Genomic DNA, 13,140 nt, shown 5'->3' with positions numbered 1-13,140 from the left:
AGAGAGCAGATTTCTCCTGTTAAATCCAGAATTGAATTCAAAATCCTGCTCCTCACATACAAGGTCTTAAATAATCAGGCCCCATCTTATCTTAATGACCTTGTAGTACCATATCACCCTATTAGAGCACTTCGCTCTCGCTCTGCAGGCCTACTTGTTGTTCCTAGAGTATTTAAAAGTAGAATGGGAGGGAGAGCCTTCAGTTTTCAGGCCCCTCTTCTGTGGAACCAGCTTCCAGTTTGGATTCAGGAGACAGACACTATCTCTACTTTTAAGATTAGGCTTAAAACTTTCCTTTTTGCTAAAGCATATAGTTAGGGCTGGACCAGGTGACCCTGAATCCTCCCTTAGTTATGCTGCAATAGACGTAGGCTGCCGGGGATTCCCATGATGCATTGAGTTTTTCCTTTCCAGTCACCTTTCTCACTCACTATGTATTAATAGACCTCTCTGCATTGAATCATATCTGTTATTAACCTCTGTCTCTCTTCCACAGCATGTCTTTATCCCATCTTCCTTCTCTCACCCCAACCGGTCGCAGAAGATGGTCCCGCCCCTCCCTGAGCCTGGTTCTGCTGGAGGTTTCTTCCTGTTAAAAGGGAGTTTTTCCTTCCCACTGTCGCCAAAGTGCTTGCTCATAGGGGGTCATATGATTGTTGGGTTTTTCTCTGTATCTATGAAGCGCCTTGAGGCGACTTTTGTTGTGATTTGGCGCTATATAAATAAAATTGAATTGAATTATCTGAGGAAGAAGCAGAGTTGGTTTGTTTCCAGCTGAAATCATCCAGGCTCAGGAATTTGAATCGATCCACATCATTTCCGCTTGAACTAGAGAACATGAGTGTCGACTTACATTTGGTCTGTGAGACACATGTCATAGTGACAGTATTTGGGTTAATATGGCATTACTCACCCTGGTCGCATTTCTTCAATATCAGGCACCAAGTTCAGGAACTCGTTCTTTGCAGCCCGCGCAAGGTAGGAGGTCTCCAGAGTGGGAACCATCGGGAAGTTTTCACAGTCTGAGCAGGAGGGACTGGAGGCACGTGAGCTGTTCTCAGGGGTCCTTTAACACAAATCACACCAAGTTAGAATCAAATGGATAACCTGTCAATAACCGTTTGCAGATCGAGGTCAATGTTCCTAAAAATATGTTTACTTCTGGCCCATGGAGCCACAGCGCGAGTCCGAGAGAGAGGGGCAGGTAGAGGAAGGGGTGAGGGTGGCACTGCTGAAGCTCGTCACGGATGGATCACGTCCGATCGGTGAGATGAGAGAAAGCTGAAGTGAAACAACAGCAGGATGAGGTAGACGTCAATATAGGAACTCCCTGATGTGACACAGAAAGGCTATTTTTTTATTTCTTTGTATTATTTCTCACCTTGCAGTCACTGATGCTGTTCACCAGCTGGTTGTATTCAGTATTGAAGGTGTGTGTCAGAAGGCGCAGGCACTACAACACAACAGGAACAAGACCGAGCAGAGAAGGAAGAAGGCAGCAACAAGAACGCCCACTAAGCCCACGTTTTTCTCACCTTGGTGGCCAGCTCCTTCTCACGCTTTCAAAGGTGGTGCTGGAGATCTGCGAGGAGGCGGAGGTGGACGTGGACAGAGTGCTGGAGCTCACGCTGGGGGACAGAGACTCACTCAGGGACTTGGTGGTGGGAGCTGTTCCCACGGGAGCCGCCACTCCCAGAAGGTGACGGGTCTTTTCCACCTGGAAGAAAGATGGGGGCTAATGTGAGGTAGGGAGAAGAGGGGACGTTAGTCATGTAAAGGCCATAGGTGAGGGTAGGGACGTAGATCGACCGGTAAATTGAGAGCTTCGCTTTTACACTCAGCTCCCTCTTCACCACGACGGACCGGTGCAGCGTCCGCATTACTGCAGCTGCAGCCCCAATCCGTCTGTCGATCTCCGGCTCCCTTCTCCCATCACTCGCGAACAAGACCCCGAGATACTTGAACTCCTCCACTTGGGGCAGGAACTCATCCCCGACTCATCCTATATTTCCGTTTTTATATTTCTAATGTTTGCCTTGTTTTCTTCACTGTCTGGTCTGCCTCTGTCTTGCCTGTATGGATGCATTTACACCGAAATGTCCCCAACAAAGGATGTTTTAATTCACCACTATTCCAGTGAAACACGAGTCTCCCATCTTCCTGCTACCAGTCTGGAGTTTTTGTTCACCAAAGCACACACCAACTTCATACTGACGGACAGATCACTGCCCTTTTGCCGCCTTGTCTGACCGTGTTTTGTGGCTGTGGTTCACTTCACCTCACTCTTCCCCATTCTTGTCATTAAATCAGGCTGTTCTGCAACCATGGCAGCCATTCACTCTATGGCTTTATTCATGGTGTATTTTACCCCTTCACTAAAGGCCGTTCTCGTTTCCAACATTATATTTGCAGTGTTCGTCTATCTATCTATCCGGTTGTTCAGTGATGACGCGACGAATCCTACTTCCGGGTCTAAAGTAGTCTGCGTTTAATATGGCTTTTGTGTTGTTAACATGTTTAATGTTATGTATTTTCTTCTATTTGATCTCAAAAAGCTCCTAAAACAGTCAGTGATCCCTGTTGACCTCCCTCGGCTTTTATTACCGCTAATCATTTATTTAAGCTCAGTTTTTAAAACCTTACGATGTAACTACAGCCCAGCCCATGCAGCAGTATATGAATGACTAACCTCGTATTGTGGATGGATTATCTCAGTTGTTCTCCTGGCTGAAGTTTGGTCCTTTTACAGCATCCTGCCATGCGATTACATTTGTTTCTGACCACCGAGAACACTCACGTTAACTTTTATCGAGTGGAAAAAAAAGTTAGCTTGTTTATATTATGCTAACATAGCTATGTCGCTAGCGGTCACGTAGCACATCATTATATACCAGCTAGCCCAACTTCAGTAACCCTACAAACGTCACTGCTGTTTAGTTTTCTGTCTTCATTTATGCTGGAAGTGATAACAGAGCTGTATGTTTTAATTTGTTTCCAAAACCCCGCAGTCAGGACATGCTATATTGTATTTAGATAGAAGCTAGCGAGCTAACTCCCTGCTAACTTCTAACTCCATTAAATGTCATAAATTCCGTTTTCATGGATGCCTGGATGTTAAACTCAATTGTTACACCTGGTAGAGCAGAACGCTGATCATTTTATTAAAGATGAAAGACTTTAGACAGTTTTTCAACTCTCAGTAATGCCATAGTGATCGTTTGATATATGGACCTGCAGCGGAGTTTAGACCCAGACACGGCTAGTGACGTCAGACTGAACAACCGGATATCTGCGGAGTATTTTTTTTTAACGAGTATCCTATTTTCTAAAGCACAGCATGTAAAGGGTAGCTCGGTTAGCAGGATGCTAGCATGTAGCGCTTAGTGAGACACGCCTCAGACGAGTTGAGCAAAGACCCCGTCTGTGTACTTTATACGTGAGCAACGGATTTAAATAAAATTAAGGTTTCAAAAGACAAACTTGAAGATAAAAATATATATATATATACTCACCGGAGAGCCGCCAGGGTTTGCCGCTGCCATCTTGGCGCTCCTAAATTCAAAACTGCCTCTGCAGTCAGGCAGGGGAGGCGTGGAAATTGTCTTTGAGTTAGTCAAACGTTTTCCTTAGTTCGAGTAGATGATAAAAAAAATAATAATAATAAATGGGATTTTAAGTAGGACTAGGCGTTCTGTAATGATCTCTATTTAGGAGAAAAACTTAATCACTCACCTTTAAACAGCTCTCTTTTAGGAGACACACTGCTGGCTAACGGTGTCATGTGATCAAACAGCGTAATTTAATTGGCTGAGAGCCACTCGACTCGATCTGGTGCTGATTGCTCTGGCTTGGGTCATTAAAGTTCATCACTTTTGCAGTTGAATTTTTGCAGGTGAATTTTTTTCAGGTGAATTTTTGCAGGTGAATTTTTGCAGGTGAATATTTTTGCAGGGAAATTTGGAGGATAAAAATTCAGTGTCATAAATTCAATGTCTAAAAATACTTGAATTCTGATGATACTATATTTCTTCCATAGATATCCGTGCTCTCTGTTTATTAATAAAAGCCAAACTTCATTAATGGTAAGTGACAGAGATCTGATGAGTTCTTGCTGGTTTGTATCCACAGGAGGATACAAGCAGCTGCTTCTGTTTGCAGTCACCGTGCACCAGTGTTGTGTTTAATTGTGTCAGTGTTCATTTTTAAACACGTTTTTTAAATCAAATGTTTATGTATACATCAAGATTAATGTTCCAAACAAATGACACTGTACAGCAAATACATACATAGACATGTGCAGCAAAAGGAATCCGAGAAGATGTTTAACTTCTAAATGTTTAAATTGTTTGTTTTATATCCAAAGTCTGTCAGTTTGTCATTCCCTGTTATTGCTGCTGACTAATCACTCAAAGTGACACAACATGACCGTGGGTCTGATTTTTCTGGTAAACTTGTTTAGCAGCCCACTGGAGACGGATACCCTGTTCTTTGAACTTTAATACTGGACAGAAAATCGTCTCCTTCCAGAAACAAAGGGTAGCATTAGAACTTGTGTGAACAGCAAAACAATGTAGAAGATTTCCTTTTGTGTCTGTGTTGTGTCTAGGGCTGCCACGATTTGTCGACTAGTCACGATTACGTCGACTATCAAAATCGTCGACGACTGATTTAATAGTCGACGCGTCGTTTGAAGCTTTGTAAGATCCCAAAAGACGCAGGAATAAGTAGCAGGATTTAAGAGTGTAATAACGGACTGAAACAGAAGATGGCAGCACTGCATGTACAAGGATGCCAGCTGCCGTTAAACCCCGAAGAAGAAGAAGAAGAAGAAGAAGAAGAAGCAGCTGTGTCCCAGAATTCATAGCGCGGCCCAGCTCAGTTTCCAACAATGGCGGCAGCTAGTTAGTTTTAATATTACTCTTATTATTCTTTCTGGGTCACAAAATAAACGTTTAACATATTTTCAGCCGAGAATGTAGCTGTGTAAACCTCAAATATCGGCTCAGTTTATCAGGACACCACATATTTTCAAAAGCGCTCCGACGTTTTCAGAGTCGTCTGTTACCCACTAGCTCGATAGCTAGCCGGGGGCTAGGTCACTAGCACGGTGAGAACACCGGACTCCAGGCAAATTGTTTTCAAACCCACCGCCGTCTTTCGCTACTCAGGTTAAATATATATGAGTCACTTAGATAAATTAAAAATGTTGTTGTTTGGCTTTTTTTTTTTTAGTATTTTATTTGTTCCTGAGTAAATCGGTTTGTCTGAGATTAAAGTTATAGTTTTTACACAGCTGAATAAACGTCAAGCAGACAGCTGATTATCAGAAGTGTGAGATGCTGGAGAATATACTCCGTTGTCCTGTTATATTTTAGATAGCAAGGAGTTTATTAAACTTCACCGAAACAATCTGCAAATTTCATTAAAATTGAATAAACTATCATCTTGTCTTTATTTTTAGTTAGCACCTTAAAAGCTTAAAGCTATAAGCTAATGATAGTTATATAAGAGCATATGCTGCATGGTGCAATAAGCTGTAGTTTTACGTCCAGTGGATGATGATCTGATTAGTCGACTAATCGCATAAATAATCGGTGACTAGTCGACTATCAAAATAATCGTTTGTGGCAGCCCTAGTTGTGTCACATCATTTTGGCTCAAGAGTTTACTTTATTGCTATGTTTGTTTTTTGCTATTTTATTACTACATTTGTATTGTGCAGCACTTCGGTCTGCCAGGTGTGTTTTTAAAGTGCTATATAAATGATGATGACGATGATGCTTACGGAACAGCTGAAAGACTTTAAAACAAACCTGTTACTTTAATGATATTTCTGTGGTACTACAGAGTCCAAAAGAAGTATCGCAGTAATAATTCATCCAAATTGTAACTTTTAAATGTCATTATCAGCCCAAAGGTTCACAACCAGTTCATCCCTGATAGAATGTAAATATATACAAATCTATAAATTGTATTATGTATATAACTGTGAAACAAACATAATGGACCATTAATGTATCATAATAGTACATTTCTGAATTTGGGGTATAATTCCAGGTGGGATGAGTGTCTGTACAGCTCCTCCTGTTGATGTAAAAAAAGAAAAAAGTAAATGCCAGTTTTTTTTAGGTTTTCATGTTGATGTTGTAACACAGTAAAGAATTACTCTTACAGAAATAAATGTCATTTTTTCAACTTGCAGTTAAATTCATGTAACTTAATGCTGATGCTGTTGACGACTGGGGCTCACACGTCTTTTACTTTGTCTCCAGGACCGACTCACCATGGTTGACCCACAGGAAAATAGCCCGCAGGACATTCCTGACTATGACGGCATAGAGGATGAAGCTTTCCCCCCACTCCCACCACCACACTCCCCAGGCCGGGGAGGCCAGGAGGAAGGAGACCCTTTTGCAGATGGTAGATGCTGCTGTGCTCTTACAGGATTACTATGAGGTCTTTAAGATGTGATGATTCAGAACTTTGTATTTTAAATTCATGGTTTAATGAAGAATCATAGAAAAATAAGATTCAGGAAAAAAGGCTAATGTGGGAGAAATACAACCTCTCATAGTCCTTCCACAAAGCTTTTTGGAACAGCTTGATAATAATGAATTTGTTAGTTCAGCCTAGAATTAACAAATGCATGAACTGGTTTTTCAGCATCTCTCTGAGACTGGATGTTTCTAACAATAACAACACACATGTTTTTGTTTGCGTGAGCAAATGAAACCTATCAGATACTGTTCAAACCAGCACATTTCTTCTGTAACCTCCAGTCTATAATTTGTCTGGATTTAAAGATAAGCTTGAAGTTTGCCACGCTGCCAACAGAATGAGTTAGAAACACATCCTGTTGTCATGTGTTTTCAATGCAGGAGATGAAGGTGAGGTATCACAGCTGGCTGATGTCCCTACTGCTAAAAGGAGAGGCGTGAAGAGACCCCAACCCAAGCTGGACTCCCACAGGTAGCAAAGACATTTATATCACGACAGAGGGTTGAAATGCATTAAAATGCGCATTTAAATAGGAATTTGATGTCATCTTGTGTGAGCTGGGACACAAGGAGGCCAAAATCATTGATTGACGTGTGCAGACTGTCAGTGTTGCAGCCAGGTTGAACACGAGTCTGTGACTGCACTGGTTTTTATCACCGTTTCACTAATAATCGTGCACAGAGGCTCAGAGACACACTGACACACAGAGTTGTTGCAAATGTTTGAAAACGTAAGTTTGTGGAAAGAACTTTGCACAAAAAAAGTGATGTGATATTATCTGAGTGGCGACACCTGTCGTTTCGCAGAGTACTGGAGCGTCTTCTTACGCTTTAGCGGCGGGTACAAATGACTGCATCTGTGTGATGATGGTGCAGCTTCACTCTGCCAGTCATTTAAAGAAGAAAGACTCTAATACCATTGTTGTTTTCATCATTTGGATGGGCAAAATTCCCAGACTGAAAATTGTCAGAGCGTTGGAGACATCCCTGGATGTGTGTGAGAAAGATGTTTCCAGTCTCTGTACACCTATAGTGTGAACCTGGTTAGTATTGCCAACCATAAGTCAGGCTCGTTCCCAGTAGTCTCCCAGTGGGTGTCCCAGTGGCACTCCTCTGTTACTGTTCTGTTCACAATGTTCCTGGACAGAACTAAGTTATACTAAATCAAAGGATGTTAAATAAGCTTTTAAGTAAGAACGTCGATTATACTTAGGATAAAACTTGCAAGCTGTATTAAAGAAAAACATAGATTTTCATTTGATAAAATATTCAAATTAATTGCAACTTTGCTATAAATATATATATATATATAGCAATTTTTTATTTTTTATTTTTAGATGGAGAAATTTGACTATTTCTCATTATACTGCCTTATGTACAAACAGGTAGGAAAAGAAAGGTTGTGGGCACCCTGAAAACCAAACACCCCCCCCCCCAACAAGCTACTGCCTTCTGAACATGGTACATCTGAAGGCACTGACATTTCCATTCAGAGGGTCTGTCTGTGTTGGCCCTGTGACAGGCTGGCGACCTGGCTGCTGGGATGGGCTTCAGTGGAACATAAACAAGCGGACACGCGATGGTTTTACCGTCGTTGTTGCTAACGACAACGCATAAAAACAGGCGCTTGTCCGTCCGTAGTGTGGTTATATATAAGAGAAAGAGAGAACTTTACTACAGTGACATCAGAACCATGAAGAAATATTGCCGTAAACAGTTTATTTTGCGACACCACGAAACAAACGATAGCGTAAAATGAAATAGACGTTTTTGTATATATCGTTGTATCGAACAGCCCTACGGTGGATTCACACCTGCAGGTGCACATAGGAAATACTTGCCATATTCCACAGGACTTAATTATCAGCACTGCTTGAAATTGTGTTCAGGTGCTGGTGACGAAGAGGTACAACGTGAACTGGAAACATTTGGGGATCCTGATCTGTTCAGCAGAGAGAGTTTTATTAATGCTCCCCAAGGGCAGATTGCCGAAGCCCTCGCTCCCCCACCTACTCCCTCTCTGACCGAAGAGCAGCAGAAACGTATTGAGCTGAACAGACAGCGGGCCCTGGAAAAGAGGCGCGCACGCCAGCAGCAAATTGGTAAGAATGGCAAAAATGTATCATACAGCTGGGACACAATATAACAGAAATAATTAATGATTCTGCTACAAAACATCCAGCGAAGGTTCATAAGGATCATCTAGCTTCATTGGTGTATTAACTTTATATGAAAATACAAAAAGCAAAACATTGAATGTACAGTATATTGCCAAAAGTGTTTGCTCATCTGCCCCCACACTCATATGAACTCGAGTGACATCCCATTCACGACGTCCGCCTGTGCAGCTATATCAGCTTCAACTCTTCTGGGAGTGTTTATGGGAGTTTATGACCATTTGTAAGGTCAGACACTGATGTTGAAGGCCTGGCTCCAAGTCTCTGCTCTTATTCATCCCAGTGGTGTTCTGGTCAGGACTCCCATGCCAGAGTTCATGTCTTTGTGGACCTTGCTTTGTGCACTGGTGCCCAGTCATGCTGGAACAGGAAGAAGCCATCCCCAAACTGTTCCCTTAAAGTCGGGAGCCAAAATGTCTTTGCATGCTGAAGCATTAAGAGTTCCTTTCACTGGAACGAAGAGACTGAGCCCAACTTCTGAAAAACAACCCCGCACCGAAATCCCCCTGCCACCAAACCTGGAGCTCTGTTGTCCTGGCAACTGCTAAGTTGACTTGTCTATCGGCTTTCCAGATTGAGAACTGTGATCCGTCGCTCCATAGACTGCATCTCTCCTGTTCTAGAGTCCAGTGGCGGCGTGCTTTACACCGCTGTGTCCCATTGCTTTGCGTTGCACTCTGTGATGTAAGGCTTGGACTACAGCTGCTCGGCCATGGAAATGGATTCCACGAAGCTCTCTGTGCACTGTTCTTTAGCTAATCTGGAGACCACGTGAAGTTTGGAGCGATGGACTCCACAGAAAATTAGCAACCTCTGTGCGCCTCAGTATCCACTGACCCCCACTCTGGGATTTTACGTGATCCACCACTTGATGGCTGAGTTGCTGTCGTTCCCAAACACTTCCACTTAGTAGCAGCAGTCTGCATGCCTAGGTGCTTGATTCTATACAGCTGTGGAAGTTACTGGATCACCTGAATTCAATGATTTGGATGATGGGTGGTGAGTGAATACTCCTTACAATATAGTGAAGTGGATCTAGTGTATATATCCACCAGAAACCCTGAAGGTCGAGTGACGAGTTCCCGTATTGCACAGTTCGTCCAAACCACCAGAGATTCCTCACATTAGTGTGGAGTTTGGTAATAAGAGGCAAAGCATGTAGAAAACATTGATTTCTTTACTGCCTGTCTGATGTCAGCTTCAATTAGGCGTAGTATTTTTGTTTTTGCCTTACACTTGTGATCCAAACTGTTTTTACTTCCTCTTTAGTTAAAGCGGAGCCAGCTGTCTGCGATCTATTGTCTACAAATCTTTAACAGTGACATTAAATCGTTCTTCAGGGTCCTCATTTACCGCAGAAATGATGTAATGTGATTTAAATGAGACCCATAGAAAAGAAAATGACCTGTTGATCGGTCTCTATTATGAGCCTTCACCCATAAAAATGTGTTTACAGTTTATAACACTAGATGGTGATATGAGACCGTTTCCATTGTATTACCCGAGCATGATTTACTCATCGACTTTAAACTTTCACATTTTAGTCATTAGTCCTCCTTAAGAGGAGCCAATCCACCCCCCCCCCCCCTTTTTTTTTTTCTGTCCAGTATAGAAACTAAACAGCTGACATCGTTCGGGTAGTGTAGCTTCCAGAGATCTGAAGTTAACGTGAACTCTGGAGGGCAGTCAAAAGCTTAATTTTTTATAATGCAACATACTATTATTTACATACATATTATTTTAATAAGCAGTTTCAGGGTTCGTGCTGTTTTAATGAGTGTTCGATGGAAAACGTCACTGAAGGAATTTGTACTCTTGAGTCACATGACAGTAAATAATTTCGAGTATGTGTACATAACACAGGCTAATGTTTAAAACTATGATTATTATTTTGCTAGCTATCAAACTTGCTGGAGAAATGATTGAAATGCACTGAGTGTGATAGAGTACGGCAGTGCTAGCACAGCAGTTAGTTATGGCATGGTGATTTATGCAGTGTGCTTTAAACTTGGCTAACATTACTTAGCAGTAGCAGTAATATTAGTGACTTCACTCAAGTGAAAGCTTTAATCGTTAGTCCGACACTTAACTAGCCAACTTAAGCCTTAAAGAAAAACTGGTAAAAAGAGGGACTGATGCATGTGGGCACAAAGAAGCCATTTCTTGTGCTGCTGAAGTTCCCTGGCTTTCATTCAAAATGTGTTTATCGTGAGCACCGACACATTAAACCATTTAAAAATTATAAATGGCTTTAAGCTCACATTGATGCCTGTGGGGCTCTATCAGCCACGGAGACGACAGACACATTTTAGTGTTTTAATGAATGAATGTTTCATACTTTAAGGCTGCCTGTTTATTTAAGGGAGATGAACAATACATTATTATTTGACATAATTCTATGACAGGTGATGGACTGAATAAATAGATTTTAGGTCGATGTTTGTGCGTTTTTAAAGTCTTATATGTTGAATTGAACTGAGTGTGTCATCTGTTCAAAGCCTCCCGTCAGTGCTGTTCTCCATGCCTGTCTTACTGTACATGGTGTTATTAGCACAAACACTTTAAAGCTGATCATTTAGGACTGTAACAATAATCCAGAGAGCAATGTAGTCAAACATCTCACAGTTAGTTTTATTGGGAATGAACTTTGACCTGTTAGGCCCCCAGGGCTTTTCTGAGCTTCCTGCTCGAAAATGAAGAGGCCAAAATAAATGGAGTATTTCTCTGCAATTACAAACTCTGTGTAAACAGTCTTGGTATCAAAATAAAGCTAACGCTTGTGAGCTGTCATCAGAGGGGTAAATATTACTGCAGATGTTACTATGTCAAAGTTACTGGGACTCAAACATAGAAAAAAATGATTATTTCCCTCACCTAATTTTTAAAAGTATTTTATAGCTTATATGCTATAAAATATACTTTGGGTCACATTTAACTCCAGAAAATCATAAATCAAAATATGGATGTTACCTGTCCACAGATTCATGGTGATGTAACTGCTCTTTTAACTGTTTGGTGTTTGTAGAAATGGTTTACAGCTGAGATTCAGAGGCTTCTGACTCATGTCTGCACTTATATTTCTGACCTCGTGTTATAACCGATTAAATGTGATCTCCTCTCTTTTCCCCCATTTTTGGTGGTGTGGGTGCTTAACTAGTTAAAGTACCAAACATCTGTCTCCTGTTGTTGTGTCACGTAGGAAAGAAGCATCAATATCTGATGAGCAGACTTGTTCATTTGTGCAGATTTCTTCTTTTGTGTGGTTGTTTTTTCCAAGTGGAGATGAGCATCTCTAACAAGTTGATTTGTTCACATTTGCACATCTGCATTTTTGAGAGAAATGAGTTTTTTGAGTTTGTGCACTATATGCATATAAGACAACCATTTCCTTTTTCAGTATTTTTGTGTGGTGCATTTTTCTCTGTTTTAACAAAAGAGGAACAAAGAACATTTAAGTCAACCTAAGACGATTTGTTTTAATTTTTACATGGTCTTACTGAGGTGATGCAAAGTGGAACATGCAAACTGTTTTTTTGGTAATGTGCTGGAAAAGCTTGATAATGGACCTTGAAAGTGCTTAAAGTGCTTAAATTTGACCCTGAACAATGAGTTTGAACCCTGCAGTTTACAGTTTCATTTTTCATTATCTCAGCTTTGCCTGTCTTTTATAAATCGTAGTAGACTGAGTGTGTCTGTGTTGACTGAAACCATCACTGTTTCTAATTCTCAACCCTTTCAGGCCCTTCAGCCTCTCAGACTGCTGACATGTTAGGAGACAAACCTCCAGCTGCATCCTCACCAAATGTCATCAAAGGTTCTACTGATGGAGATGAAACTGTAGAAGATCCTGACCTCGAGCCTTCCAACAACACCTCCACGCAACAAACCAGCCCGCTTCCCCCCAAAGACTCTGAGCCCGCTGAGGCTGAGACCGGCCTCAGCCCTGAGCAACAGCTCAGCAACGACTGTGTAGAGGGGGATTAAAGTTCACGTGCAGCAGTTTCTGCTGAAAAGCTTTGGCAGTGAGCAGATTTAAAGGTTTCCCAATGTTCGTGCCTGCTCATTCGAGTAATGTTGTGCATTTCTGGTGGTTTATATCTTGAGCACATGTTCCTACTGTGACGTCAGCTTTGGGTTAGCAAAGACATTTATAATCAATGGAAATAAATGTTTTTCTTATTTTTAAAAGTCCAAATCCTAAACGTATTTACCATGTGTTGGTATCTGTTACAGAAAAATATTTGAACTGATCCACAGTTCCTGCTCTGATGCATCTTCTTTCTCCAGTTTCACTATTGGCAGAATTTTGGTTGCAAACATGTTTCTATAAAAGGCCTCTGTGTGTGTGTAGTATGTGAGCTGTCAACTGACCATCACCCTCTTCCAAGCATTAAGTGCTCGTTCAATTATGAACAGTTCTTTCTTAAGCTACTGCAGGGACATGAAACGCAACACGATGAAGTGGC

General features: G+C 41.5%; 3 protein-coding genes across 4 annotated transcripts in view; 1 reads left to right on the top strand and 2 right to left on the bottom strand.

The window, feature by feature from the left end:
- The window catches only part of LOC309714660 (kinesin-like protein KIF1B), a gene marked incomplete at its 3' end in the record, with an annotated part of 91,592 nt that overhangs the window by 20,815 nt on the left and 57,637 nt on the right, over positions 1 to 13,140 (bottom strand). The window lies entirely within an intron of this gene.
- Positions 1,298 to 3,988, bottom strand: LOC309714686 (uncharacterized protein). Of its 2 annotated transcripts, none has more exons than XM_082547314.1 (4): positions 3,733 to 3,988; positions 3,513 to 3,625; positions 1,536 to 1,717; positions 1,298 to 1,330 (listed from the first exon to the last, which is right to left on the bottom strand). In XM_082547314.1, the coding sequence occupies exons 1-4, from the start codon at positions 3,779 to 3,781 to the stop codon at positions 1,315 to 1,317; spliced, it is 360 nt and encodes a 119-aa protein (XP_082403440.1). In that variant the 5' UTR covers positions 3,782 to 3,988; the 3' UTR covers positions 1,298 to 1,314. The 2 variants fall into 2 exon arrangements, with proteins under 2 accessions (XP_082403440.1, XP_082403441.1); XM_082547315.1 differs by having other exon boundaries at positions 3,513 to 3,570.
- Positions 4,059 to 13,024, top strand: LOC309714586 (TIMELESS-interacting protein-like). Its single transcript, XM_082547137.1, has 6 exons — positions 4,059 to 4,082; positions 6,273 to 6,420; positions 6,879 to 6,969; positions 7,454 to 7,518; positions 8,387 to 8,599; positions 12,414 to 13,024. Exons 1-6 carry the CDS (start codon positions 4,080 to 4,082, stop codon positions 12,656 to 12,658), a joined length of 765 nt encoding a protein of 254 aa, XP_082403263.1. The 5' UTR covers positions 4,059 to 4,079; the 3' UTR covers positions 12,659 to 13,024.

The sequence above is a fragment of the Aulonocara stuartgranti genome (assembly GCF_965226115.1).
Source record: "Aulonocara stuartgranti genome assembly, chromosome: 9".
NCBI lineage: Eukaryota > Metazoa > Chordata > Actinopteri > Cichliformes > Cichlidae > Aulonocara > Aulonocara stuartgranti.
This window is presented reverse-complemented; position numbering and strand designations above follow the sequence as displayed.

Bases quoted from the DNA above. Each gene is read 5' to 3' on its own strand.
- LOC309714686 (XM_082547314.1), bottom strand. From the start codon at position 3,781: ATGACACCGTTAGCCAGCAGTGTGTCTCCTAAAAGAGAGCTGTTTAAA. The intron at 3,626-3,732 runs GTGAGTGATTAA...ACTCGAACTAAG, and splicing joins TAAAAGAGAGCTGTTTAAAG to GAAAACGTTTGACTAACTCA. The intron at 1,718-3,512 runs GTGAGTATATAT...TCTTTCTTCCAG, and splicing joins CAAACCCTGGCGGCTCTCCG to GTGGAAAAGACCCGTCACCT.
- LOC309714586 (XM_082547137.1), top strand. The intron at 6,421-6,878 runs GTAGATGCTGCT...TTTTCAATGCAG, and splicing joins AGGAGACCCTTTTGCAGATG to GAGATGAAGGTGAGGTATCA. The intron at 8,600-12,413 runs GTAAGAATGGCA...CAACCCTTTCAG, and splicing joins CGCACGCCAGCAGCAAATTG to GCCCTTCAGCCTCTCAGACT.